Below are 26,999 nucleotides of genomic sequence, written 5' to 3'. Positions count from 1 at the left end.
CGTGATTTTTGGAGGGCCTGATTGAGAGCTTGGGGTTGGTAATACTGTATAACCTCACACACAGCGAAGCAGCCTGACCTACAATACACTTGCCTTCACCCTTCGACTCAGCACACCTCCTACTTGCTCATCGCTCACTCAGAGATAAAACCCATGGACACACAACACATTTGTGTTATGACATTTACCAACCGTGCAGCCAAAATGCAGCCACCACCCATGCAGCTCCAAAAATCCCCTCCACGTGGATTCTCATGGTCATTCTCTCATCTTTGTCTGTCTTGTTCATTCATACAGCCCAAACGCTTGCACCCAGCGCCAATTCCTAGCATATGCACAATGCACTTACACAACCCCTTCACACAACCCAAATCAGTCATTTGACATGTTAGCTCATACACAGCACATGCCAGATCCCGTCTGTACACAACTCCCTTCCACAGCATGCTGCCATTCATCCAACCAATAACTTTTGCACACGCTATCTTGCCCGCATGCTCTTGTGCACACAATCTCGCCTGCATGCCCTTGCACAGGGAACCCCACCTGCACGCTCTTGCACACACAACCTCACCTGTGCACTCTTGCGCTTTACGCTTTCAATGTCTCTTGCACACTCAGTCTCTCATCTTTTCACACGCACTCTCATTCTCGTGCATGTTACGTTTTCTCGCGCGCGCACACACACACACACACACACTCTCTCTCTCTCTCTCTCTCTCACTTTCTCTTTCTCTCCCTATCTGGGCGCTCCTGCCCCTTTAAGGGTTAACCTTCCTCTCCGCTACATCGCGTTCCACAGATTGACACATCCTCCTGGCGGCAGGTTCCGGCCGCCCAATCGGCGGCAGCCGAGCCGTGCCCCACGTGGGGGCGGGCCGCTCCCGCCGCGCTCCCATTGGCCAGCCGGCTCGGCGATTGCCCGCACGAGCCAGGCCCCACGTGGAGCTGGCGCTAGTTCATTGATCGCGCTCTCCCCCCCCCCCCCCAGCCAAGCTGCTGCCGCTGTGGCGGGGCGGGCGGGGGCCGAGGCCGGCCGGGAGCGAGCGCGCGGGCAGCCCCCGACTCCGGCCGCCCCCTCCGCGCTGGGCGCAGCCGCCCGGGGCCAGCGGCGCGGTGAGTCCCCCCGGGGGCGGGCGGGGGCCGCTTCCTGCCCGCCGGGCTCTACCTGCGGCGGAGGGGCAGGGCCCATTGTTTGCATGGGGGGGGGGACTTGCTGGGGGCACGTGGGGCACGTTCTCTGGGGGGGCAGGAGAAAGGGTGGGGGGGGGGCTGATTAGCAGGAGGAAGAGTTGGGGGCACTTGGGGGCAGGGAGGGGGGGCCCTCTTTGGAGTTGCAAGGGAGGGGCTGCTTGCTGGATCGCCAGGGAGGGGTGCAGGTGGGAGGGGGTGCTTTCTGGGGTGCAAGGAATAGCAGGATGTTTGGTGGGGCGCTTCTTCTGGGGTGGCCATAAGTGGGAATAGCGTCTAGGGGAGCCGTGGAGGGGGCACTAGAGGGAGGATGCAAGGGGCATCACTGGATGGGGCGGGGGGGGTTGCTGGGTTTTTCCTTTAGGAGCAAGGGAGCCTGCAAGGATGGGGGGGGGCTGTATTTACTTGCCTGCTCGTGGCTGTGCATGGACATATATGCTCGTGGTGGTGTTGGGTGGGTCTGGGCTAGGGAGAGGCAATGCTGGGGAGTGCCCTGCTGTCTTTGTCGAGGGCCTTACCCACATAAAGAGGGCTGAGTTCCTCCCCCAGGGAGGGCTGGCAGAGGTGCTTGCAGGCTAGGTGCATAGCTGGGACATAGGCACTTATGGGATGCATAGGGAACTACATGAGTCAAGCCTGGTGGGCCTTGTTATTTTAGTGATGGGGGCCAGCCGGGTACTTGTAATGAACGGGCTGCAGGGTGGGATCTTAATGACCGAGCTGGGCGAGGAGCGTCTGGGTCGGTGGTGTTGGAATTTAGACCAGGGTGAGCTGGATCCTGACAGTTTGTGGCTAAATGAGCGCGGGCTTGTTGAGTATGTGGGGCCTTGATTCAAACTATGGGTGAGATTATTGCGGGGTGGGGAAGGGACCTCTGGGTATGTACAATGGCTGAGGGCACTGCTGTACTGGGATGATGGAGAAGGGGTGTACGGCAGAGACCTTGCTATTGAAATGTAAGAAGCATTTCTTGTTTGGATCTCACCTTCTCCATCCCATGGGATGGCGGAAGATGAGAAGCAACGGCTCTCTGGCTGGTTGTAGTAGACTGGTGGTAGCTGGGGTTTGGCGGGACAGGAGAGTCTCCTCCTTTGAGTTTCCTTGGCTGGAACGTGGCTGTCCCTGTCTCTTTCAGAGACTGGAGCTGGCTGGCCTTGGGCCTGGGCCCTGAAAGAGGATCCCGTGACGGGAGTGGTGGCGTGAGATACGGCTGGGATTGCACGCCTGCTTTGCTCCAAAGATGTTCCCCCAAAACCGCCCCCCGGTGAGTGCCCCGGTTACACTCCGTTCCCACGGCCCTGTCTGGAGCAGCATTGGGGCGTTCCTTACTTGCGCTAAACTGACCCCTTTCCCCACCGCATCCCTGCAGGCCGGTCTGTCTGGATTGCCCCGCCTAGGAGACGGAGGAAGCAGTTGTTGCAAGTATCTGCGCTTCTGCCTTTGCGTGAGAGTCCCACTTGAAGTGTGAATTTAAACCAGTGCAAAAGGCGGTGTGGACGCCCTTATTCCGGTTTCTCTTAGGAAGAGGGTCCAAGATAAACTGAATGACCAGTGTTTACACAGGGGGTTGCGCTGATTTAGCTAAATCAGCTTAAAACAGGTGCAACTTGTGTGTACGCGCAAGGAATTAGAAGGAGTTTGGTTTAATACCCCTCCGATGGTCCGTCCTGCATTCACCTTAGTACTGATGTTCTCCAGCTTAGCTGTTAAACCCTGGCTGTCAAGATGGGACCAAAGGTGGCAAAGGATCGCCCTTCGAGGAGCTGATTTCCTTTGTGTCCATTCTCCCTCAGCTGTCGCCTTCCCGTGAGTGCCTGCCTTCTGTCTGTCCCTTGTGACAGAGCCAGGTGTGGGGATGGTGGCCCCAGGAACTGGGGATTCTGCAGTTGTGGTCCCCCTCCCAAAAGCCTGGTTCTTGCAGGCTCCGTGAATAGCATGGCCATGTTGCGGTGACTGCCCTCTTCCTTCCACGCCCTCCGCCGTAGGTTCATCTCCAGGCACCCGCCGTGGCTTCGACAGCTGCCAGCACGGTTTCCACAACCCCTCAGTCCCTGAAACTGACCTACCCAGAGACCCTGGACCGGATCAAGGAGGAATTCCAATTCTTGCAAAACCAATACCACAGGTAATGCGCTGCCAAGCCCCACCGCGACAGCGAGAAGCGGTGCCCCTTTAACTGGGCTGGCAACAAACCGCTCCTCTGTCTCCACGCTGGGCATTAGGTCTCGATGGGCGGGAAGTGGCATGCCACGCCGGCACGGACACTGAGCCATACGTGCCGCGAGAGTGTAAGAAGCCACCTCAGTTCCTTGAAATGCTCTTCTTGGGCAGCGCTGCCCAGCCTGCCAAAGCCCATCTAGCGTTCCTGTGCTTAGTCCCACGGGCTTTCCCCTGCGTGTCTGGTCCTCCGGGTCTGGATTCCTGCCTGCTGCATTGCTAGGCTGAGCAATCCCTAAATGCACGCCCTGCCCCTGCTTTGTAGCTTGCTACATTTGGAAAGCAGATGGGGCAACATTCAAACTTCCTGCAACCTGTTTCCTTGGAGCACGGAAGCCCATGACACACGCTCCTTCCTGTGTGCCTGTCTGAATTCCCACCCCCTTTTCCCGTTCCCTACCTCTTGGCAGATGGGACTGAATGGATTCTGCCCAGTGGCTCTTTTCTCTGGGCTAGGGGTGGGCAGACCAAAGTTTTGCATGAGTCTGTTCTGCTCTAGCATCGTGCTTCTGTGCCACCGGCTAACCCTTGTTCTCTTGGTGGGGGGTGGTGGATGGGGGTGGGGGGTCTCTCTCTTTATTTTTACAGCTTGAAGTTAGAATGTGAAAAACTGGCAACAGAGAAAACAGAAATCCAGCGACATTATGTCATGGTGAGCGGGGTGGCGCTCCCCTTTCCCAGAGTACGGAGCGAGCAAAAGACCAACCGGGTTGGGTTTCCTTGGCTCCCGGTTTGCATTTGGGCTGCTACGCCTGGCCAGGAGATCTGGCTGTGTGAGCTCACTCATGAGATGAGTGCGGCTGAGCTCTGCCTTGGTGGCTTTCAGCGGTGTGTTACTGCTGCCGGAGAGGGTGGGAGGGAGCGCTGGTCTTGTGATTTTACTGGGCCCCAAGCTGTGCGGGGAGGGGAGGGAATTGAAAGGCAGGTACAGCCCCATCTTTGCTCTTACTGCTGGAGTTGGGAAGGGGAAGGGGTTGGAATCTGCTCATTAGTTTCCCTTTTCCATCTCTCTCCTTTCTGCTGGAAGAGAAATGGAGCCAGACTGTGAGCTGCAGAGATCCCCTAGAATGTGGGGCCTGTGTTTGAAGAAGACAGTCTGGTTGCTGTATTGTTTCTCTGTTCCCGGGGGTGGGGTGCTGGGGAGAGCTCGCCCTGCTCTTGGCAGTGAGATTTGGGGCAGTATCTTCTGATCCCAGCAGGGCCCGATAATGCAGGAATTCGGGGTCAGGCCGACCTTGCACGCCTGTGCTGGAGAGGACTTAGCAGTGGGTGGTTTGCCCATTAGCCTTGCATCTCCCTTAGTGACGCCGTGTTCTTTCCCTTGCAGTACTATGAAATGTCCTACGGCCTGAACATCGAAATGCACAAACAGGTGAGTCTCTGACATGCCTGGTCTTCCCGCCAGCTGTCTGTGGGAACCCACGGTGGGCTCACCCTTGCTTCCCACTTTGTAGCCAATCCCCATCCCAGATAAACCCAACCCTCTCGCTTTTCTCCTTATGCAAAACACAGCTTGGGTCATGGGTTTCCAAGATGGGGGCTGGGAAGGGTGTCGAAAAGTCACATCCACCCTGCCTTTCCCGTGTTGCGTGGGGTGGGGCCCAGCCCCCCACTATGGAAAAAGACAGGAGCCACTGTTGCAGAGTTAGAGTGGCGGAGTCCATTTCCAGCTCTGCTACTGACTTGCTTAGTGCCCTTGGGATGGTCCCTCAGTGTCCCTCAGTATCCTCCCCTCTGCGATATGAGGATAGTTGTAGCCGACAGAGGTGGTCTTCGTGCGCCCCTGTGAGCCTTTGCACAGTGCTGGGGAAGCTCAGCGAGCATGCAGGGAAGATGGGCTTCAGGCCTGCGCGCTCAAGCGCTTGCGGGAGGTGGGTTTTGACATTCACCGCCGTCCCGCTTGTCCAGTCAGGGGACCTGGTGCCATGGGACCCCTGAGCTAAGCCAGGCAGCCCTTGGGCACTCAGCCAATGAATGGAAGATGGGTGAGAACTGGGCTCTGCGAGCCTTGGTGGAAGCTGTCAGATAATTAGTTACCAGCCTCTTGGTGAGCTCCATTCAGTGGCTACGCCGGGGCTGCCTGTGGGCCTGGCAAGTGTCCTGAGGCCCTGCGATGCCCAGGAAGAGTGAAATGTTGGCTCTTCTCCCATTGCTGCCAGATCTGCCCTGCTACTCACAGTGGCCACACCGTGTCTGTATCAGGGAGTCCATGCGGGAGCAGAGGTGGGTGTGGGGAGGGGACTCTGGGGGCTCGGAAGCTGTTGGGCTTTCCTTGCCTCCCCCTGCTGCACTGCACACTGGGTTACCAGCTGCTCTGAGACAGAAGGTTTCTTCTCATCTATTTTTAAAGAGGCTGCATAGGAGTCTGGCAGCATGTGCCTTCGCCGGGCACATCCCTTCCCTTCAGCCCTGTGGACTCGCCCCCCGGCCCGGCCAGCTGTTGCACGGGTGTCTCTCTTGGGAACTTTGTGCCAGGGTCGCATTTTGTTTGGAGACCCAGCTGCAGCCCAGACTGGGCTGTCCCCCCTCACCTCAGGAGCATTGGGGGATGTGTTGGGAGCATCCTCTGCTCCCGGTTGCACTGACGGCTTTGCATAGCTGGCCTGCTTCTCTGCTGCCTTCCCAGCAGAAGGAAAAGGCCACCTGGTAACGCCAGGGGCTAAGGGAAGCACGAACCACCCGCCCCCATGTAGGAGATAGAGAGCCGAGGGGAAACGGACCCAGCTCTGCTCCCCCCTCCCCTTCTCCCCCATTTCATCTGGCTGCTCGCTCGCTGTGCAGACAGCCGTATTTACTGCCGATTCCAGGTGCCGCTGGCCGCCTGCCAGCGTGCTGTCTGCACTTTTAACGAGGGCCCGTAAGTCTGCGCTCTGACAGCCAATGGCCCTCGTGTGAGAAATGGGAGCTGCCCGCGTAGAAGGCCGCAGGTTATCGGTGCTGCGGGGAGATGAAACCTCTCCTTTGCTCAGCTTGCTCGTCATCCCAGGTGGAGCCTTTGTCTGGGTCTTGTCCCGTTCTCACCCCACCCCCCAGCAGGCAACCTAATGCCCTGGGCCGGCTGCCTGCTCCCACCCCCCTCGCCCGCTGCCTCTGCCAACCCGCACAAGCCCTGTTTTATTTTGCTTTATCGCACGCCGTTAGCTGCTGGCATAAAGAGCGCGTCGTTAACTTAATGCTCAATAAGGAGTCTCGTTAATAAAAAGGACGAGCGGCTGAACGGTCCAGCCAAGGAAGAGTCCACCCAACGCACGTCTCGCTGAGCCGGGTCTCCCGCCCTGCTCTCGGTAAGCTCCGAGAAGGATCCCAAAACCCCATTGTCTCAATGGGGAGCTATTATGGAATGGGCCGCGCTGCCTCCTAGCCAGATGGAGTCTTCAGGGGCTGGGGACCGAAGTCCTCTGAGCTGCAAGGGCCTGGTGCCGCTCCGTCCTCAGCCCCTCCGCTGAGACCGCCAAGAAGCCGGGGGTAGCTGTGTTGGCTCCAGCCGTCTGTTCGGAACGAGGCGAAGGCGATCCGCTTCTTCTGGGGTCACCATCGCGCGCTGGGCTTCTCTGCCGCGGCTGCCCTCTGGCTGACTTCGAACCGGTGACCCGGTCAAAAGGTTCTGTATCCCGCCAGCTCTCAACTGACCCCTCCAGTCCCTTTCAACCCTGGCCAATCGTCAGTACTGGGCCGACGCACTAGTTAAGCCCTGATACTTCTCCTCGGGCTGCCTGGTTTCTCCCTCGTGTCGCGTGACTCTGGAGCGCGCCGCTTTCTTGTGTCGGAGCTTTGAAGAGGCCGGCGGGTGAGCGGGCCAAGCTCTGTTGGAATGGCTTTCTTCTCTCTGGCCGGCTCCCGGGCTGGGAAGGAAACCCTGGTCCCTAAGCATTCAACAGGGGATTCATTGCACTGCGGCTGGAGGGTCTGGATTTTCTTTTAACGGCTGCTCCGTGTTGCACTATAAACCCTGCCGTGGTCCAGGTGGGAGAAGCTGCAGGCAGATCCCGGCGAGATGATATTTTTGGCATGTTGTTTGTACCAGGGAAAAACCCTCAGATCTGCTTGGACTTGGACTTTTCCACCCAAAATAGCAAGCGAAAGGGAAGCGGGGGTGGGGGTGGAGAGAGAAAAAGCCCTGAAAACAGCATGATCATTTTTCATGCTGAGAGCGTTAAAGTGCCAGTAAATTGCACATTAACGAGCGTGAGCGAATCGGAGGCAGTGCTCCCCGAGGAGCTGGCTGCCCATCAGTGCATTAGGAAGGAGAATCCATCACTGCTGGCCCCAGGAGATGGCTAAATCCTTCCCAGAAACTACCTGCTGCCAATATTTTTTTTTTTCCTGGGGACTGGTGTGTGTCGACACAGAGGGGAGTGGCTGTTTCCTTTTTGATGCTGGGGAGAATGCAGAGAGCACATGGCTCTTGGCTTTGTTTTTCATGAGGGAGAGCGATCTAGGACAGGATCATTAGATTTGCAGGCTCCAGATGAGATCAGGGCTTCACTGTGTTAGGTGCTAGACAGACGCACAATGTCCCTCCCTGGAAGAGCTTGCAGTCTGGAGGCTCCAGAGAGGGGAGGTGACTTTCCCAGGTTGCCTGCCTGGCTCCCAGTTGTCCTGACTCCCAGTCCGGTGCCCTGTCTGCTAGGCTGCATGGCCTCTGAATGGTCTCTTCGGCATGTGGCTCTAATGAGGGTCACCCCATTAGATAGCGATAAAAGGGGAGGTACCGAGCATCTCTTCAAGCCCATACGACTCCCTCCGGGGTGCATCCCGTGTGCGATGGCCGCATGATGTGGGGACCCTTTTCTGGCCACCCATGGGTGGGTGTCATGCTCTCTTCTCTGTCTGGCTGCTCGAATCCTGCCCGGGGCTGTGGTAGGTCATCTTCTCGGGCATACGCCCCCACCAGGGCCCTGCAAGTCTCTTGATTTGGGAGTCAAGCCCAGAGGCTGCTTGCCTCCCATCCTGCCCTGGCTGTAGAAGCTGTTGCCTCCGCTCCAGCGTTGGGAAGAGCAGATCTGCTTCAGGCCCGAAGCCGGTGAGAGTTGGGGCGCCAGGTCCCCCTCCCTTCCCCCGCCGCTGGGTCGTGCTAGAGAGAGGCCTCGGGGCAGTGTGAATGAACTAGCCCTAGGACGGGAAGGGGGTTCCTCAGTTGGATTTCCCTCCCCCCAGCTGATTCATGGGGTGGGGGCTGTGAGGGTCACCCCAGCCTGGCTTCCCCCCTGTGTTTGAGGGGATCCCTGTCCCTTTAATTCACAGCTTTCTGCAGCTGCTTGAAGCTGGAACCAGTGGAGGGCGGTGGGGGGGGGGGGGAGTCTTTGTCTGGCCTTGCCCAGCTTGGTAGCTCGGGGCACTGATTGAAGTGCTGTGCTGTCCTCTCTCCACCTCCTTTCCTCTTCCTGCGTTCAGGCCTTCTGATTGCTTGTGGCACTCAAGTGTTGCAGAAAAACAGCAGCTGTAACGAGAGCACCTCTCCAGGGCTTCCTGGCAAACCACCGAGCGCATCAATTAGCACTCGGCAGGGCCGGAGAACTATTTCTGGTGGGAAGAGGAGACATTTGGGGGTGGGCATCTTGACAGGACATGGGGGGAAGGTGTGTTGAGGGGGGGGCTGGGGGGGCAGGATGCTATCACCGAAACTTGGTGTTGCATGGCTCATTAGGTGTCAGCCATGGGGAGATGGTTGCACTGAGAGTCTGGGGGAAGCTTTCTCAGGGGTGGGGCATAGCAGGCATGTCAGCACTTGGTCTGGATGCTAGGATCTGGCTTCTGAGATGCTGTGGGCTTCCCGTCCCCGTGCACCGAGAGCTGCCAGGGCCGGAGGAGCGTTGAGTTGGCAGGGACTGGCTTGCCGGTGCTTGGATCAGCCTTGGGGTGCAGGGGGCTCTGTTCCTCACCTGTCTAGGGGAGATTGTTACTTGGTTTCTCAGGGAAGCTGAGTGGTGTCCCCTGCAGTAAGGACACCCCCCCCGTCCCCTCCAGGTGCTCTCTGGATCACACGGCGGTTCCTCTGCCTTCTCCCCTTCATTGTAGCCGGGTGGCGGGACTCCGGTTGGGTCTGGAGGGCCTGGGTTGGAAGGAGCCCACAGGATGGAGAGTGGTTGTCAAGGGAGGGGGCAGAGCTGGGTATTAAGCAGATAAGTGTGTCTGTTGGGCCGGGGGGAGATAGAGCAATGAATGAAGAGCTCGCTTGAAGATGGGCTTTGACGTATCAGTGGCTCCTGGGAAGTGGCGGTATCTGCTACCAGGGGACGGGGGGTGCATGGGAACAGGGGAACATTAGTCCTCTTTCCGCCGTGGGTGGAAACTAGTGTGTATTTGGCTTGCAGCAGCGCCCAGGAGTCCCGGTTCTGGAGCAGTGCCCCTCTGCGCCGGGCATTGCATAAACAACAAAACAACTGGCCCTGCTCCAGAGAGCTGACAACCTACCTGCCTCCCCCAAGACTCCCCTTTTCCCAGGGAGCTCTCCGAGGAGGAAACAAGCACCGGCAGCCTGCACGCTTGTCCGGCGCATGGCTCTCCGCTCGCTCCACTGAGCAGGAGAATCCACACATGGCACTGGCTTCTGCTGCACCGTAATGCTAAAGGGGGAGTGTGGGGCGTCACGCGTGCACATTGAAGCAGAAGAGGCCGTGGAGGGCAAAGCAGCCTGGTGCCCTGGTTAGAATAGGGACTTGGGGGGGCTAGGACTCCGGGGTTCTATTCGCAGCTCTGCCACAGTGATCGGGAGCAAGTCACGGCCCTGCTCTGCACTCTGCTTTGCCCTCAGTAAACGTAGGTAGGTATCCCCCCTCTCTCCAGCGAGGAGAGAGACGAGCTAGCTTCTGGGAGCCGTGGATGGGGGGGTGTGTGTGTGTGTGTGTGTGTGAGAGAAATCTCATTGGTGCTGGGAGAACCCATCTGTGTATAATTCGGTTTGAAATGCAGCAAAATCTGGGCTGGGACGTGGTAACCGCTTAGCCCCAGCCGTGCTGCATTGGCAACGAGGGGATCTACACGTGACACACTCGAAACTCTCAATGGTGCACAACAGGGCTTACGTGTGGTGGGTGTAGTGGGATTCTAGAGGCAGAAGGTAACCCGTGTGTTTGAATAGGGTCAGGACATGGGGGCTTGTGCTGCTCCTCGTGGGCTGTCTGATGGGCACAGTGTCTCCTAGCTCCAGATCGCTCTTGGCTTGGCGGCTAGGCCAACGGGCAGCCCTTGGCAGGAAAGGGAGGGGATGTTTCTTGGAGCCCTGCCCAGGGGCCTGAGCCTGCGGTGCAACAGATGTGCAACAAGAGCAGCTCAAAGGTGCCGCTGACGTTCGTGGGTTTTCTCCTTCCAGACGGAGATCGCCAAGCGGCTCAACGTGATCTGTGCCCAGCTCATCCCATTCCTGTCCCAGGAGGTGAGGTGAACCTGTTGCATCTGCGGGCAGGGGGTGCGTGGGCTCGTACAGGCTGACTGGGCGTTCATGGCTCCAGCCAGGGCTTGGAACGTCCCAGGCTGCCACAGGCTGTATTCGCAACCTCTTGGCAAGCAGGCACCTCCGCCTGCAGGTGGGGAAGGATCAGGTCATGCCACTTCCTTTGCCTGCCTTTTTAAAGGTGACCGGAGGGTTGGGTGTGTGTTTGTTTTTAATTATTTTGTCTCCTCCCAGCATCAGCAGCAAGTGGTCCAGGCAGTGGAGCGAGCCAAGCAGGTGACTATGGCAGAGTTGAACGCGGCAATCGGGGTATGTGGATCGCCCCCCCACTGCTGGCCACCCTGTGTACTGCCCCTCCCGGGGTTTAACTTGGTCTCCTGCACCTGGGGCTGAGGGAGGGGCTCTTGGCCTGTCCGAGGCGGGCTCCATGTGCCCCTCTAGTGGGCTCTCTTGGCACCGCCTCTCCCACAGCTCGGTGCATCCGAGAGGGGATTGTCCTACTTTAGCCGGAGTGGCTGCTGTCTGGGACCTTGGCTGCTGCGTTTCTTAGGGCTTCTATCCCGTAATGAGCTCAGTGTGAGGATGGGGGAGGGGAGCACTCCACTAGCTCTGGCATCTAACAGCAAGGTGGGAAGCAGCTTCCCCAACTTGCTACAGCTCCTGCTCTCCCCCCTTTCCCTCCCCCCGCCCATTGCAGGGGGTAGAATCCTAAGCTGCTTTATTGACCTTCCTGGCCCTTTAAAATTGGCCCCGCAACCTGAGGAGTGGAGTCTCCAAGTTCCAGGGAACCTTGTGCAGGGCAGATGGGGTTTTGTTTTTCAAAGGGCCGGTGCTGTAGGTACCCCTTAGGTCCTCCACACCTGTGTTCTGCCAGCGAGATGCACCATCCACACGGGATGGGGCATGGTCGGCCCCGTTCACTGGAGGGCAGTGTCCTTTCTCTTCGTCTTCCTGAGATGCCAGCGAAACACGTGCCTCCAAAGATTCCCTGGAAATGCCCTCTGAGCATGAACCCCCACTCTCCAGTGCATATGGGCTAGTGTGTTAACCCAACCCCGTTCAGTCCCCACTGGGCATGGCCCCTAGAATTGTCTTAAGGTTGGGCTGCCCCTTTCTTGGCCTTGGGGGACTGTGTGGGTTTCGAAGGCCAGAGAAGAGCTATTGATCAGGGACGTGGGGAGACGAGCGCCCTTGAAAGTTGGCGAATGTGCATTAGGGGAGCTGGGATGGCTGTCTCTGTGTCAGGCCAGTTGCCAGCCAGGTGGATGGATGGGGGCGCGCAGCCAGCCCTCTTGGGGACTTTGTACTGAGTGGTGGGAGGATAAGGGAAGCGTAATCCCACCCTGGAGCTGAGAGCGGAGGGGAAGCATGTGATACGCTGGCAGAAATAAAACGGGGAAGGAAGCGGGGGCCCAATAAAGGAGCGGTGACAACTTGCTCCATAGCCGCACTTAATGAGCAGATTATGAGAGCCTTTAAACGGAGGGATGTGAAAATGATAATGGAACAGGGTAATTGGATTTGGCACGGCGTGCCAAGGATTGGGGACATGAGACGCCGAGCAGAGCGCCTGGAACAAACCAAGACGAGGCAGCGTTATGGATCCTTGCGGCGGGGAGGATTGGCAGCTCGGCTCGTCCAAGCTGTGATGGGGAAAGCTGAACGCAGCTGAGAGTTGGAGGCTTAGAGACCTGGATGTGACAGAAGCAGGACAAATGGTGCAGGAGAGAAGAGGCTCCCCCAAATGTGGGTCGAAGAACATTAGCGCTTGCCTACCTTGGTGAGGCAGAGGAGCACTGCTTAGGAGGCATAAATTAAAAATGATGGAGCTGGATCATGGCAGGGCTGGACAATTGATGTGTGACGCTATCCTGCTGCTGTTGCTCAACAGATGTGGGTGCTGAGGGTTCTGGGGGCTGGTATGTCGGGGGTTACGTACCCACAGGCATCACCCCTTTTTAGCAAGGCTTGGCCAAATTCACTATTTTTATATGTAATTTTGATGAATAATATTGATTCTTTTAAAGCATTTTCCCCGTATGTTTCCATTTTCACCATTGTGGGAAATTATGGGTGGATCAGCCAATTATTTATTGGCAGTCGATGCTGAGAATCAAGAAGTTAAAACTTTATAACCATTAAAACACAAACTGCCAACGTCACCTCACGTGTCAAAATACACAAATTAAAAACTCTTAAATCAAACACTTTACGAGGAGTATTTTTCTTACTTGGCCTGTTTGTAAGTTTCGGTTAGTGTTGCTGGAAACAATGTGTGTGTATATGGTGAAAATGACATTTACCAACAAACATCGGATCCTTCTATGCCTATTTTTAGTTGAAAGGTCACAATCAAGCTCTGTTGTGACTCCAGATTCATCCTCTGTATTGATTGTAAAAAGAAAAAAATCAAATGCCCCCACAAGGTTCTTATTAAAAAATGAACGCCAGGCAAGGTGCTTCTCTGACCAGCTTTCTGTCGCAGTGTAAACAGAGACTTTTCCCTGCTGTAGTTTGCCACCTGGGTGTTTGAGCCCTAAAAATGCAAATGAAACAGGACTCTGAACAAGAGTGAAACAGGCTCTCTCTGGCCCCGCGGAGAGAAATGTGGAAAGTAAAGTGTGCAGAATGCAAAGTGGATTGTAATTGACTTTTATTAAAGGGGTGTTAGGGACTCAGATGGAGAAAGGGATGGGCTTGGGGTTTTTTTTTTTTTTTGGTTTGCAAGTGAAATTGACAAGTGGCCCTATTGGGAAGAGATTTTTTTTGCCACCATCTTCCCAATGGTAGCCATCCAAAACTCACCAAGGAAGGGGGAAAGTGGTGGCCAGCTGAAGCAGAGGATTGTTGCATGTGGTGAATTACGCTGCTAGCCCAGCCTGGCTCCTGGCTTGTGATATCTCAGGTGGCCAGGGGGAAGCCAAGACCGCTGCGACGGAGGCAAGAGGGTTATTTTGGCTGCCGTTATCCTGTCTGGGATGGTACCTGGGAGCCCTCTTCAGGGAAGGCCCAGACTCGTGTCCTCCCGCCGCTGTAGTTCTGACCTCTCCCTTTATTTCTTAAAGCGGATGTAGCGCCGGTGCCAGGGGCTGGACTGAGAGCTCTGGAGACTGACGTCCTGTGTCCGTAGTGCAGGTACCACATGGGCTGCAGTGGCCAGGCCAACTTCCTCTGGGCCCCGGCCAGCCTGCCGTCCGACTGCTGTCGGGCAGCGACCTCTGCTTCCTTCACGGCTGGAGTGAGGCTCTGTCCATCTCGCTGCCGGCAGCTTTTTGGCGATCCTGGCTTGCAAGGGTTCTCAGCCTTGAGTCAGCGAGGCTGGCCTGGCTCTTGAGGGCAGGGTGGGGAAAAGCAGATGCCCCCTCTCAGGCGCCGGTGTCTCATCTGGCCGGTCTTCCGCTCTCTCTCTCTCTCTCTCTCTCTCTGCAGCATCAGCTCCAGGCGCAGCACCTGTCCCACCACGCCCCTCCCATCCCGCTGACCTCTCACTCCTCCGGCATGCAGCCCGCCAGCATCGGTGGAGCCTCTGGGCTGCTGGCTCTGTCCGGGGCCCTGGGAACTCAGGCCCAGCTCCTCCCGAAGGACGACAGGGGACTTCACGACAGTGAGCCCAGAGGTAGGGCGGTGGGCCGGGGTGTAGGGCGTTAGGAGAGTAGGGAAACTTGACCCTGACTTCCCAGCTGTCAAGAGGGTGAACTCCAGAGAGAGTAGGGAACCTGGGGTACGGCTGGCAAGGGGGAGCAGAGCCCTGGGGTTACACCCCATCCCGGCCAGCCTCGGACGGCGCGTGAAGGCCATTTTCAGTCTCTCTGGGTGGAGGCTGGGCGGTGGGGAGGGGGTTTGAGTTTCCCTCTGGTCCTTGCCAGCAGGGGGTCGCTTACAGCCAGGGCCAATTTCAGGGAGCAGCCCAGCTCCTTCACCCAGAGCCACATACTGGGGGGGGGGGAACTCCCCAGCCGCTAGCGGGGGTTGGGGGGTGTGCAACGCGCTCTTGGAACGCTCGGGCTGGGCGCCGTGGTGCAGGATGGGACCCAGCCAGGACGGCTGCCAGGGTTCGAAATCCTGGGAGCTGAACCCCTGCTCCAGGACCGGCCCCGTCCTGTCCACAAGCTGCAGAGGTGGGTGGCCGCGGATGCTGTCTCCTGGGGAGAGGAATAAGGGGGGGTGGGGGAGCGTGTGCATGCTGGGGGGGGGGGGGGGGGCTCTGAGATGAAAGCAGCACCCTCTTCTCTCTTCCTTTCTTGCCCTGCTGCTGATCCGTGTTGCCATGGAGACAGAGCGAGACCTGGGTCCCGTAAGTACTCCTCCTCCTCCTCCTCCGCTTATTGTTTCCTTCCAGCTGCGGGAGGCTTTGGCCAGGGAGATTGGGTTGGGGGCAGGGCGGGGGGTGGTCTTTAAAAGCTTCCTTTTAGCCGTGTGGGGGGGAAGCTTCCCTCCCCTCGTCGGTGCGGGGGGAGGAGGTGGTGGGTCTGGCGGAAGAGGGGTTGCAACCTTCAGCAGCATCCTAGCTGCTGCAGCTGGTAAGGAGCTGGCAGGCGGCCAAGGTCATGGTGGATTGAATCTCTTTCCTGGCGCGCGCCGCCCCATTTCTGTGTTGCATGGGGAGGGAGGCAGTGCCTGGCACCTCCCTACGGGGGGAAGAGGGGGCTTCGCATGAACCCGGCCTCCAGCTCGCCATGGGGGCTGGAAGCTGCGCACCCCTTGGAATGCACTTCTGGCGGGAGGGCTCCGCACCCTTTATGACTAGGGCTAGAGGTGGGCAAAGTCTTCCCACTCGGGCTGACGCGGCTGCAGCTTGTGACCCTGGAAGCCCTCCCTCCGTGTCCACCCGGGCCCTCAATCCAGACTTTCCCCATCGGGGGGGCTGGATTCATCTCCCTCTTCCTTCGCCTGTCACCCCTGCTTCCCCCTGACACGCACACTTCTGCAGCTCTCTCACTGTGCAAATAGTGGGGCCCTGTCTCAGCCCCACAGGTGCAGTTCCCATTGGTCTGGCACCGCCCTTCCGATGCCAGGACTGTGTTGGATCGGCAGCAGCCCCTGGTGTGTGGGTGCTTGGCTGGTGATGCTTATACCTGGTTTAGTGATGGGGAAACTGAGGCAGAGGGGTGTCACACAAGGGTGGAAGCCAGGAGTCTTAGCTCCTGCTAACATCGGAGTGGAGGAGCGGTCTCCTTTTCTCTGCCAGCGGCATCCCTAGGTGTCCCCCTGGCTGCCACAGGCCAGACAGGACTTGCCAGTGCCTTACTAACCCCCTTGGGATCCCTTGCAGCCCAGATTTCCCCTCCTGTATCTGCACCCGCTAGGCGCCTTGTAGGCCCAGGGTGGAGCTGGGGTGACAGGAGGAGCTGGCTGGCTAAGCGCAGGAGTCCAAGCGGGCCAAAGCCTGGGTCACCGTGACCTGGGAGGGAGGGCAGAGCTGTGATTCTAGCTGGTGAACTCGAGCCATTCCTGCAGTGCAGCCTGTCCCCACCTGTCGGGCGGAGGGGGGTTCCCGGAGACCTGCCAGTAGGGGAAAGAGGAAGGCAGTTGGTTCAGTAGGCTTGGGAGTACCCACGTCTGGGGGTGGGAGGTATCTCCCAGATTGCAACTCTTGATGTGCACGCGGCCCCATGGCCAGCCTACTCTGCTGCCCTGCACAAACCTCCGGGCTAGTGGGAACCAGGCTGCGGGGGGGGTGGGCGGGCTGTGACCGCAAGCTGCCAGCAGAGCCCTGGGTGCCATGGAGCTCAGCTCACTCCTCTTTCCCCTGCCCCCACCCCCACTTTCTGCCGGGACCTAAGCTGGTTCTGGAGGAGCCGCGTCCCAGCCGAGGAAGGCCCATCGACCGCCCGTCTGGCTGCGTGGCAACTGGGTCCAGAGGCAGGCGCGCGCCCTGGAGCCAGGAGCTCACCTCCTGGCTGGATCCCACTTCCGGCTTTATGCCCTGCCCCCATCAGCCGGTCGCGTTGCTGCCCTGGGGGCTTCTCAGAGGGGTGAATGGAGCCTCAGTTCATCCCGCACTGCTCGAGAGATGCAGCTACGGGAGGGTTAAGTGGCTTAGGTGTCCCGTGGGCAGAGCAGAATCCAGCTGTCCTAAGGCAGTGGCCTTGCGGGAACATCGTGGGGTGGAGGGTGGGGGGCTCTGCCGTTATCCGTGTCCATCCTGCTCCGGTGGGGAGGGCAGAGGCCTCTTTGGGGCCAGCAATCCCTCTTTAAAAGAGGTGGTGGTGGGGGTTTAAGCCTGGGCCTGCTGTCTCAGCTTCGTAAGGCATCTGCTCCTCCTCTCGTTCCCTAGAGCTCCCTGGTGCTGCCCAACGGGGAGCGGGTGCGAGCCATCTCGGAGTACCTGAGCAACAGCAAGAAGAGGAAGGCCGAGGAGAAGGACTTTGTCACGGACTACGTGAGTGGTTCTTTGCAGCTGCTGGTGGTGGGGGCGTGCTCCCGGGACAGGAGAGCGGGAGGCCTCTCCCCTCTACTAGCTCCTTGTCTAGGCTGGGTTGGCATGTGCCCAGCCGTAAGCAGTCCTCCATGGGAAGCTGCCGTGACCCGTTGGGATAAAACCTGGTTCCCGTCTCCAGCCAGGCAGAGCTCTGTGCTTGGGGCCGCTCCGGCTGCTGGGTGTGAACGCTCCTCTCTCTGCGTTTCAGGGCAGCGATGCGGACAAGAGCGAGGACAACCTGGTGGTGGATGAGGTCAGTGCTCGGGAACGTGCCCTGGCTCGGCTGGTTGGCGTTTAGATGGGCTGCAGTGCAGTCTGGTGGGCTTTAGATGCACCGTGAACCTCCTTTCCTTGTGGGAGGGCCTGGCCCTGTTACCGAAGACAAAACTGGCCCTCAGAGATTAGGGTTGCACTACTAGGGTTTAGCAAAGGTTGGAAGTGGAACCCAGGAGTCCTGCTCGAATCACTAGACCCGGAGTGGTGGGAAGAGCACGCAGGAATCTGGACTAGTTCTCCCCTCTGCTCTAACCTGCGAGGCTCCACTCCTCCCCAGAGCTGGGAGCAGAACCCAGGAGATGAGAGGCCCAGTCTACCCACCCCTGCTCTAACCGCTAGCTCACGCTGCCTTGGCTGTTGTACGGAGTTCCCTGCTGGCGTTGTGGGAGATGCCTGGCTCCTGTACCTGTCAGCAGCTGGAGCCCCCCGACCTGAGGCCGGTCGATGTCGATCTCTCTCTCTCTCTCTCTTCCCCCCCCCCCCCCCACAGGACCCCTCCTCCCCGCACAGCGTCCACTCGTACTCCTCCCGCGAGAATGGGGTGGACAAAGTCCCGTTGCAGCGGAAGGAGGCCGTGCCACTCAGTCCCACCTCCATGGCCTCGTCCAGCAGCACCTCCCCATCCCGGAGCAAGGACCAGTCTACGGTATGTGGGGGTGATGGGGTTGGTTTGTTTCCTGCTATCCAGGGAGCAGGAGGGCGTGGGGAGGAAGCACAGTCCCCTTGTCACGAAAGGGGAAGGCAAGGCTGAGCCGGAGTCTGATCTCCCTGCGGGTTTCGTCCTGGCCTCCGTTCCCACGGGGGTGAGCGAGCTCAGAATCGGGCCCGGCGAGGACAGCGCCCGTCGGTGTATCGGAGCTAGCTTTGAGCACGCTAGCAATAGCCCTGTGACCGCAGCGCCACGGGCTAGCCGCCCCCACACAATCCTGCCTGGGACCCTAGGTACGGACCCCGCTGCAGCTCCCCCGTGGCGTCTAGCGAGCTAGCACGATCCCGGTGTAGCTCAGGTGAGCCCACGTGGGCTGTCCCCGTTGCAATGCAGAGGTATCCTGGGCACGCTGGTCCGGCTTTGCCCAGACTTCAGGGCTATGAAACTGGCTGCTTGTTCTCTCTGGGTGCGGCGGGAGAGGGCAGGGCCTTATGGTCAGGAAGCAACCATGTAAAACCAGCCCCACGTGGCCGCTGCGCTGGTGGCCAAGCCCAGCGTTTGCTCCTGCTGGCCCGGAGGAGTTGGCTGCATCCTCGGCAGAACAAGCCGGGTCACTCTGCCTAGTGCTAGTGGAGTGGTTCGTGCCCCTCCTTGTGTCAGTGGATCTGTTCTGCCCCTGGGGGCAGCCTGCCAGAGCTGGGGGGCTCTGCTGGAGAGGAGTCTGCCCCACCAGCCACAGAGACCATTGCAAGGGCAGATCCAGGCTGCCCGCTCCAGGGCGGGAGAGTAGGACCGTGTTTCCTGGGCTTCTCCTGCAGCCGGCCTCTGCCCTGGGTGGGGTGAGTTTGATGGCCTGTCGCAGGGTCCTTCTCCACTCTGCGCCAGGCTCCCGTGCTGACCCCTGTGCATCGGGGGCACGGACGTAGCTGGCCTGCTGCACAGGTACGGGCTTGGCTTGCTGGGGTGCCGTGTGCCAGGGCAGTGGGGCTGTATCCTTGCAACTACACTGAGTTAAACCAACGCCAGGCTTTAGTCTAGACAAGCCCCAGCGCAGTCACCCTCCAGAGTCCTCCGTTTCCCCCTTCTCGTGCCCACGGGAGCATCCCGATTTCACAGCGATGTTTGTTTGGGGCCTGGGCTCGGCCCCAGTACTTCTCCTGGGGGGGAAACCGGGCTGAGCTGTCTGCTCCCAACCGGTCAGTAAATCAGAGGCTTGGGTGGCTGCCCGTTTGGGGCTAGAGGGGCTGCAGTGCGGTGGGTGGGAGGGGGTTGTAAGAGCAGAGTGCAAGCTCTGGGGTGGGGTTGGGTGCCCCGAAAAGCCCTGGCTGAAGGCGGCGCCCGTGGGGGCAGGGCATTTCCAGGCTGCTGCTGCGGCGAGTTTTGAGTCGGACTCTCTGCTTTGCAGGTGGAGAAAGCCGCAGCTCCCGGTTTGAAGTCCAGCACCCCGACTTCTCCAGGGGACGCCACGGTGCCAGGGTCCAGTAGCGGCAGCAGCGCCCAGCAGTTCCGCCCAGGGGCAGCGAAGTCCTCGGCGGATTCATCAGGTAGTGGGAGGCTGGGGAGACCCTGGAGGTTACGCTGGCCGGGGGGCAGCGGGATGCAGTCGCTCCGCACTCGGACGCAGAGCAGCCTGTTGTGGAGACCCCGGAGACTGGGCTTTGGCTGCCTGGGCCGCTGGCTCTGGCACTGCCCTGGTGCGGGGGACTAGACCCCAGTCGGGTGCTTCCCATGTCTCAAGAGGGGGCACCATGGGCCATACCTGGCTAACCTGGAGCCTGGCCAGGCTGCTGGGACAGGGCACCCCGGCCAGGCTGGAGTGGTGTGTTGGGGAAAGGATGCCCCAGCAGCCGCCTCCTCCACCTCTCTGATATCAGGTCCGGTGGCTCTAAGAGGGCTTGTCCTGGGAGAATGAGAACTTGGCTCCAGGTACCCAGCCATCAGCTCCCAAAGCCAGGGGGCAGCCCGAGAGCCAGGGCTGGAGCCTCGCTGAGCGCTAGGGCTGAATGGGGGGCGAAGGGGGGCAGCCAAAGGCAGAGCCAGCTGCCCAACGGTCAGCAAGGCAGCTCCCCGTCCGTGCTCCTCGAGCACGTTGCCTGCCCTGCCAGATGCAGGGGGCACTTGGGCCCACACCTGACGCCCAGCGGAAGGATCCGCGAACGAGCTCACGCGCACCCCTGGGGGGATGCCGCCTCGCTGGCAAAGGGGGGCTTCAGAGCCAGCGGCGTCAGCGGATCCGGCCATCGGGAAGCAGGACTGAACTGGGCATCGCTCGGCGCCAGCTGGGGTGGAGAGAGCGAGCTCTCTGTGGCCCCTGTGAACAGTGGTGGCGGAAGCTGGCTGGGCCGTTCTCTGCGGCAGGTGGCCAGAGCAGCCCCTGGCTGGTGGCTCCGCTCTCCCTTGGGCTGGAGCGGGCGCCGAGCAAGGCCATGCCCGTGCCTAGCCCCGCATGCGGCCAGCGGATGCTGCTCCCAGGGACAGCGGTGAGGTTGGGCCTGTTCACACCATAGCTTGGGTTGGCCCTGAGCTCTTCCCTCCCGCCCCCGGTCCTGGCCACTGCTGCTCCTTTCTCCTTTCCCAGCTCTGGGCCTGAGGAACCCGCTGGCCATGCAGAGCTCCTACCCGGCCACCTTCGGCATGGCACACCCCTCCGTCAACGGCGACATGGCCGGGGCTGGCGCCTACGCGGGGCTGCACCTGGTGTCCTCTCAGCTCAACGGGGCAGCAGCAGCCGTGGGAGCCAGCGGCTACGGCCGCTCCCCTCTGGTGAGTGCACCGGTGGGGTGGCGGGGAGGCGGCCGGCCTCCTCCTGCAGGTGACTGAAGGGAATTCTCTTCTCTGCTTGGCTAGATCGGCTACGACCCGCACTGCCACATGCGTGTCCAGGGGCTGGCAGCCGGCATGCAGGCGGGGACCTCGGGCAAACCGTAAGTGCTGCGCACGCCAGGGCGGTGGAGACCCCTCTGGCAGGGGGCTGCGAGCTGAGCTGGGGGGAGGGGTGGATGTGCCGGCGGGGGGGATTCCCCTTGTGTGCCCCCTTTCCATGTTGGGCGTAGCCCTGGCCAGGTGTGAGTCTGGGGCATTGGATGGCAAAGCAGATCCAGCTGCTGATGCTGAGCTGCCTCCTTCTCTTTAAATCGCCCCTGGCTTCGAGGAGGTGTTGTGTTTGATGCTGGGCTTTGATTAATGTGATGTGCCCTCCGGGGGTGGAGGGAGAACCGGACCCAGTTTGCTCAGGGGACTGGGTCTTGCTGATGCCTCCCTCCCCCTCCAGCGCCTACTCCTTCCACGTGAGCGCCGACGGGCAGATGCAGCCAGTCCCCTTCCCTCCCGACGCCCTTATCGGCACCGGCATCCCCCGGCACGCCCGCCAGCTCCACACCCTGACCCACGGTGAGGTGGTCTGCGCCGTCACCATCAGCAACTCCACCCGGCACGTCTACACGGGGGGCAAGGGCTGCGTGAAGGTGTGGGACGTGGGGCAGCCTGGGACCAAGACGCCCGTGGCGCAGCTGGACTGCCTGGTAAGGGGAAGGGTTGGAGGGCAGGAAGCAGAAATGGATTAGGGCTGGTCAGCTTAGGAAGGGGATATGAGAGAGGTCTATAAAATCATGACTGGTATAGAGAAGGTGATTTGGAGAAGTGTTGTTTACCTCTTCACATAACGCCCACAACCCAGGAGTCACCTAATGGAATTAGTAGGCAGCAGGTTTAATACAAGCGGAAGAAAGTATTTCTTCACACAACACACAATCAACCTGTGGAACTCACTGCCAGGGGATTTTGTTCTGGCCAAATATCTAGTTCTTTTTCGAACCCGGTTAAGTTCATGGAGGTTAGGTCCATCAATGGCTATTAGCTAAGGGATACAATGCCATGCTTGGGTCAACCCTAAATCTCTGACGGCCAGGAGGGGAAGACTGGGGTGGATCACTCCAGCTGCCCTGTTCTGGACATACTCCTCTGACGCTCTGGTATTGGCCGCTGTCGGATACTGGGCTAAATGGACCATTGGTCTGACCCAGTATGGCAGCTCCTATGTTCTTTATGTCCTTGGAATTCCGTTGCTGCCTCGAGGGGGGACAGACCCTGCTGGGCTGGATGCAGCCTCCGGTGTTTGTGGGTGCAGATGAGAGCACATGGATATGTCCGGTTTAGGGAAGCATTTAGATGGGCATCTTGCATTTAAGCAGCTCTCCAAGAGGAGTAAGAGAGGTGCTCCCGCAGACTACCAGAGACCTGCAGGCGCAATGAGCGTCGGTGCAAAGTTCCCACCCAGAGAAACAAATGGGAGGTTGTCTGCAAATTAGCCTGAATATACCCCGTCACTCCTGGCTGCCGCCTTTGAGGTGGGGCGTGGCCGCTGGGCTAATATGACCGTTTAAGACAAGAAGTTAGTTCAGTAGAAACTCCACAAAGAGGATTTGGGCCTCTTGATACTTCGATACGATGCTGGGTGTAAAGGATTTTGTGAGCATTGGTGGCCAGTAGCAGCCTGGGTATCTCTGTCTAGGTGCGTCTCTGGCCCCCGTCATCAGAATATCTCGGTATCTCCCAGTCGGTGCATTTTATCCTCTGGCGGTAGCGTGTAGGCCTTTGTGTGTCACAGGGAGTCGTTAAAAAAAATTAATGGACATAAATTTAAACCCTGCTCCGTGCCTCACCTCACCTCCAAATTTCACCTCCCTTTAAACCGTGTGCAAATTACTTGATGTTTGTGGCTTAGTTTACCCATCTGTAAATTGGGGCTAATATAACTGAGCTACTTCCTTAGAGAGCCGGGCCTCGAATCAAGCAGTGTGGATTGGGACTCGGGGAGGGGGCTGGGTTCTGTTCCTTGCTCTGCCACTAACCTGCTGGGTCACCACAGGCAAGTCAATCTGCCTCCCTGTGTCTCGGTTTCCCCATCTAGAAAACAGGGGTGATGATACTGACCTCCTGTGTCAAGTGGTTTAAGATCTGTGGATGAAAGGGCGGGGTGGTGGTATAAAGCACTCTCAGATCCTTAGAGAAAAGGCCCTATGCATATACCAAGGGCAAAAATCCTTCAGTAGCATGCACCCCAATTGAGGAACACACGCGTGCACACGAGCCCAGTGTTGTGTGAACGCACCCCCATGCACAGGGCTCACATGGTTTTCAAAGCTCTGTCCACATTCGTCGTCATCTGGTGAGAATGAAAATGTAGCCGCGCTATTCCCTGGCTGATACGTGTCAGGAGGACACGGGGAGCGGATTACTACTGCGGACAGGAAATGAGTCTGTTGGTTTTGACAGTGATGTGCGTAACCAGTTTCACTGTTTTCCCCTGGATCTAGTCCTTGACGCCCTGGTCCTGCAAATACTTACACATGTGCTTGAAGCTAAGCACTTGCATAAGTGTTTGCAGGATTGGCCGTAGTCCATTTCTGCTTTTGCTTATGGGGTCTGTAGTCCCTCGTTTAATGAGAGAGAGACATCCTGAAAAATGGGATTCTGGGGCCACTGAGGCAGGGACAGGACCTGGAACTCTTTTTTTAACATTGCCTGATTAGATTTCAAGTATGTCCCTTTATGACAACAAAATAGAGAGCTATCTTCCTGCTGGCCTTAAAGCAGCAGTCTGGTAACAAATCTTCTTCCTGGAGTTGTGCTGACCTTGAAGATACTGATGCATAAACAAGGAAGCGGATGAGTCATGATCCTTTCAAGCTGCATTGGAAATTTAGGAGAGGGGAAATCTGTATTTTAGTAATTGGAGGTGGTGCATAAATTATTTGGAGAAGGTTCTGTGTTCTGTGTTAGGAAGGAGGCTAGACGAGATGAACATAGTGGCCTATTCTGGCCTTAAATCCGTGAGCACCTTTGTGAGGCAGGGAAGTGCTGCTGTCACCATTTGACAGGTAAGGAAACTGAGGCACAGCTAGGCTAAGTGACTTGACCAAGGTCATATGTGGAGTCTGTGGCAGAGCTGGGAATAGACTCCAGGTCTCCTCCAGTGTCCTGATCACTAGCCCTTCCAACCTGGGAGAAGGGCCTGTGTCCCTCCTGACTAATCTGCTCCTGGCCATGAGCCCCATCCCACAGGCTCTTGCATGGTTGCTCCTCTTGTTCACATGCCAGAACCAGCCGTGTCTGTTGAGCAGCTGCTGCGGAGAGCCGATGCTGTGGGCATGAAGCACTAACAATCGCGTGCTAGTAAAATGAAGGCCCCCTCTTGGGCCCCCCAGGCATGTCTGTTCAGTGCTGGAAGCCAAGCTCCGGAGGATGTGGGCTGCAGGTCTCTTCCCATCGCCCAGACGGGCGCACTGCAGATGGTCCTATCCGCTGGGGTTTCTCCCATGGGAGTCCCCTCCGGAGCTGGGAGGCCTCGACTGGCCCCTAGCTAGGACTCGAGCGGATGTCTGAGCCGTGACAGGAACTGACCCCTCTGCTCCTCCCTCTCCCTTCCCCAGAACCGCGACAACTACATCCGCTCCTGCAAGCTCCTCCCGGACGGGCGCAGCCTCATCGTGGGGGGCGAGGCCAGCACCTTGTCCATCTGGGACCTGGCCGCGCCCACCCCCCGCATCAAGGCGGAGCTGACCTCCTCGGCGCCCGCCTGCTACGCCCTGGCCATCAGCCCCGACGCCAAGGTCTGCTTCTCCTGCTGCAGCGACGGCAACATCGTGGTGTGGGACCTGCAGAACCAGACGATGGTCAGGTGAGCCCCTCTCCATGCCCCCGTAGCTCGCAGGGCCTTCCCTGTTTGGCCCCCCCCGGGTCAAATGCATGCGGCTGGGATCAGCCGGGTGACCTCTCGTTGCCGGTTGGCGACGGTCACGCTTAGGGGTGCATGGACTGCTGGGGTGGGACCTGCAGAACCAGACTCTGGTCAGGTGAGGCCCGGGGTTTGCCTGCCGCCAGCTAGGCATCCCTTCCCAGGGCGCGGGGCGGTGCGGCTGGCTGGCGCTGGAGCGGGGAGGAGCTGCCTCGCCGCAGGACCCGATCCTGCAGCAGGCGACGGGGCCTGACGGCTGCGCTCTCCCCTCCAGGCAGTTCCAGGGCCACACGGACGGCGCCAGCTGCATCGATATCTCCAACGACGGCACCAAGCTGTGGACGGGGGGGCTGGATAACACGGTGCGGTGCTGGGACCTGCGGGAGGGGCGCCAGCTTCAGCAGCACGACTTCAGTTCCCAGGTAGGGGGCGCCGCAGAGCCCGAGCGGGTGGGGGCGGTCGCCGCGCGGCACTCTCCCCTCTCCCGCAGAGCCAGCCGGGCAGGGACCCGTTTCCTCTGACTCTGCCTTCTCCCCCAGATCTTCTCGCTGGGCTACTGTCCCTCGGGGGAGTGGCTGGCCGTGGGCATGGAGAGCAGCAACGTGGAGATCCTGCACGTGGCCAAGCCGGACAAGTACCAGCTCCACCTCCACGAGAGCTGCGTCCTCTCCCTCAAATTCGCCTCCTGCGGTAAGGAGGCGCCGTCACTTCTAACCCGCTGGCTGGGCCGAGCGGCGCCGTGAAGCCCTTCGTACCAGGGTTTCCTGCAAAGGCCTGTGTCCTGCCTCTGTCCCGCCTACAGTGGGAGGGAGCTGTCCTGCCCCAGTCCCATAACCCCTCTGCTCAGAGTCCCATGTCTGTGCTCCTAGGGGAAGGTGGACAGCCCCTTCTGCACCATGCGCCTAGGCCGCTCCGCAGTGGGAGTCGGAGGAAGCAGAGGGGCCTTCCTTCCTGACCCTTTGCAGCGAGCCTGGTACTCCCTGAAGCATGAGAGTGCCTCGCCTGCCGCCTCGCCTCCCACTGGCATCAATCCACCATGGCTCTGCCTGAGTCAGAGCCATCCCTTTTCCTCCACTTCATTTGGCTTTGGGGTGTAATTTTGGTGCATGCCTCTGGTTTCGTGCAAGGGGTGGGGAGACATTCCCCCACCTGCTTCTTTTTGCTGGGGCTATCCTGTGACTCATCTGGGGGTGGGGCCACACGCTTGGCTTGAGCTAGGCTTGCCCCCTCTCCCTCCGTCCTGGTCACGCTCCGACACTCTGCCGCAGGTAAATGGTTCGTGAGCACAGGGAAGGACAATCTGCTGAATGCCTGGAGGACGCCCTACGGAGCCAGCATCTTTCAGGTGAGCAAAGGGGGTTGCTTGTCCCGGCGAGGGGTTAAACCAGGGGCAGTGGCGGGAGAGGCCGTCTCAGCAGGAGTCTGGTTTTTAGCCCAGTAGTAAATTTGTCTTAATCCGTTATCCTCAAGCAATCGGCTCTCTAAACTAGCGCAGCCTAGTGTCTCCCTGGAGGCCTTGCTAAGTAGTTCAAGGCCAGCTGGTATAAATCACTGCACCACTCTACGGCCTTATATATGAGCTGGTTTGCGATGTCTCCTCTCCCCGCTCTTCCTTGCAGTCGAAGGAATCCTCTTCGGTCCTGAGCTGCGACATCTCCACCGACGACCAGTTTATCGTGACCGGCTCGGGAGACAAGAAGGCCACGGTTTACGAGGTTATTTACTGAAAGGCGGCTGGACATGGGGGAGCCGGCTGCGCGTCTGTCCCAGCCCGCCCCCTCTGCCCTGTGGACAAACATCCACAGCAGTGACTTTCCAAAGAACCCCTGGAAGGGAAGGGGGTGGGAATCGAAGCTGGAGAGAAGAGCAAAGTGGGGGACCCTTGGAGTTCCAGCCGGCGCCCCCGTCCAGTGAGGAAATTGCTCTCGGCCCGAAGGGACAGCGTCTGCCCAGATCTAACTTCCTGGGCACACTCATTCTTTTGGGTTTTTAATCTGAACACTGGGGGATTGGTTTTGTTTTGTTTTTTTAAACTGTTGTACACTGTTTCTCTCTTGTTTTTTGTTTTCTTTTTAAAGCTCCAGGCTGAGCTGGGAAGGAGGTGGCCACTCCACCC

The 26,999-nt window shown here is 58.9% G+C and overlaps 1 protein-coding gene across 4 annotated transcripts; it reads left to right on the top strand.

Annotated features, from left to right (window-relative positions):
• Nucleotides 1-1,051: 1,051 nt before the first annotated feature.
• Nucleotides 1,052-26,999, top strand: LOC141977650 (transducin-like enhancer protein 1). Of its 4 annotated transcripts, none has more exons than XM_074939188.1 (21): nt 1,052-1,116; nt 2,327-2,455; nt 3,177-3,316; nt 3,997-4,060; nt 4,736-4,780; nt 10,721-10,783; nt 11,036-11,077; nt 14,231-14,417; nt 15,079-15,095; nt 17,079-17,183; nt 17,431-17,475; nt 17,989-18,144; nt 19,553-19,691; nt 20,726-20,910; nt 20,995-21,071; nt 21,419-21,668; nt 24,579-24,826; nt 25,158-25,305; nt 25,423-25,573; nt 26,152-26,228; nt 26,503-26,999. In XM_074939188.1, the coding sequence occupies exons 2-21, from the start codon at nt 2,432-2,434 to the stop codon at nt 26,608-26,610; spliced, it is 2,271 nt and encodes a 756-aa protein (XP_074795289.1). In that variant the 5' UTR covers nt 1,052-1,116; nt 2,327-2,431; the 3' UTR covers nt 26,611-26,999. The 4 variants fall into 4 exon arrangements, with proteins under 4 accessions (XP_074795289.1, XP_074795288.1, XP_074795291.1 ...); XM_074939187.1 differs by having other exon boundaries at nt 11,036-11,110; XM_074939190.1 differs by lacking the exons at nt 1,052-1,116; nt 2,327-2,455 and adding an exon at nt 2,781-2,997 and having other exon boundaries at nt 11,036-11,110; nt 26,503-26,998.

Source organism: Natator depressus, chromosome 25 (assembly GCF_965152275.1).
Source record: "Natator depressus isolate rNatDep1 chromosome 25, rNatDep2.hap1, whole genome shotgun sequence".
In the NCBI taxonomy this organism is placed as follows: Eukaryota; Metazoa; Chordata; order Testudines; family Cheloniidae; genus Natator; species Natator depressus.
The sequence above is the reverse complement of the archived record's forward strand: the minus strand, read 5'-3'. Positions and strand labels throughout refer to the sequence as shown.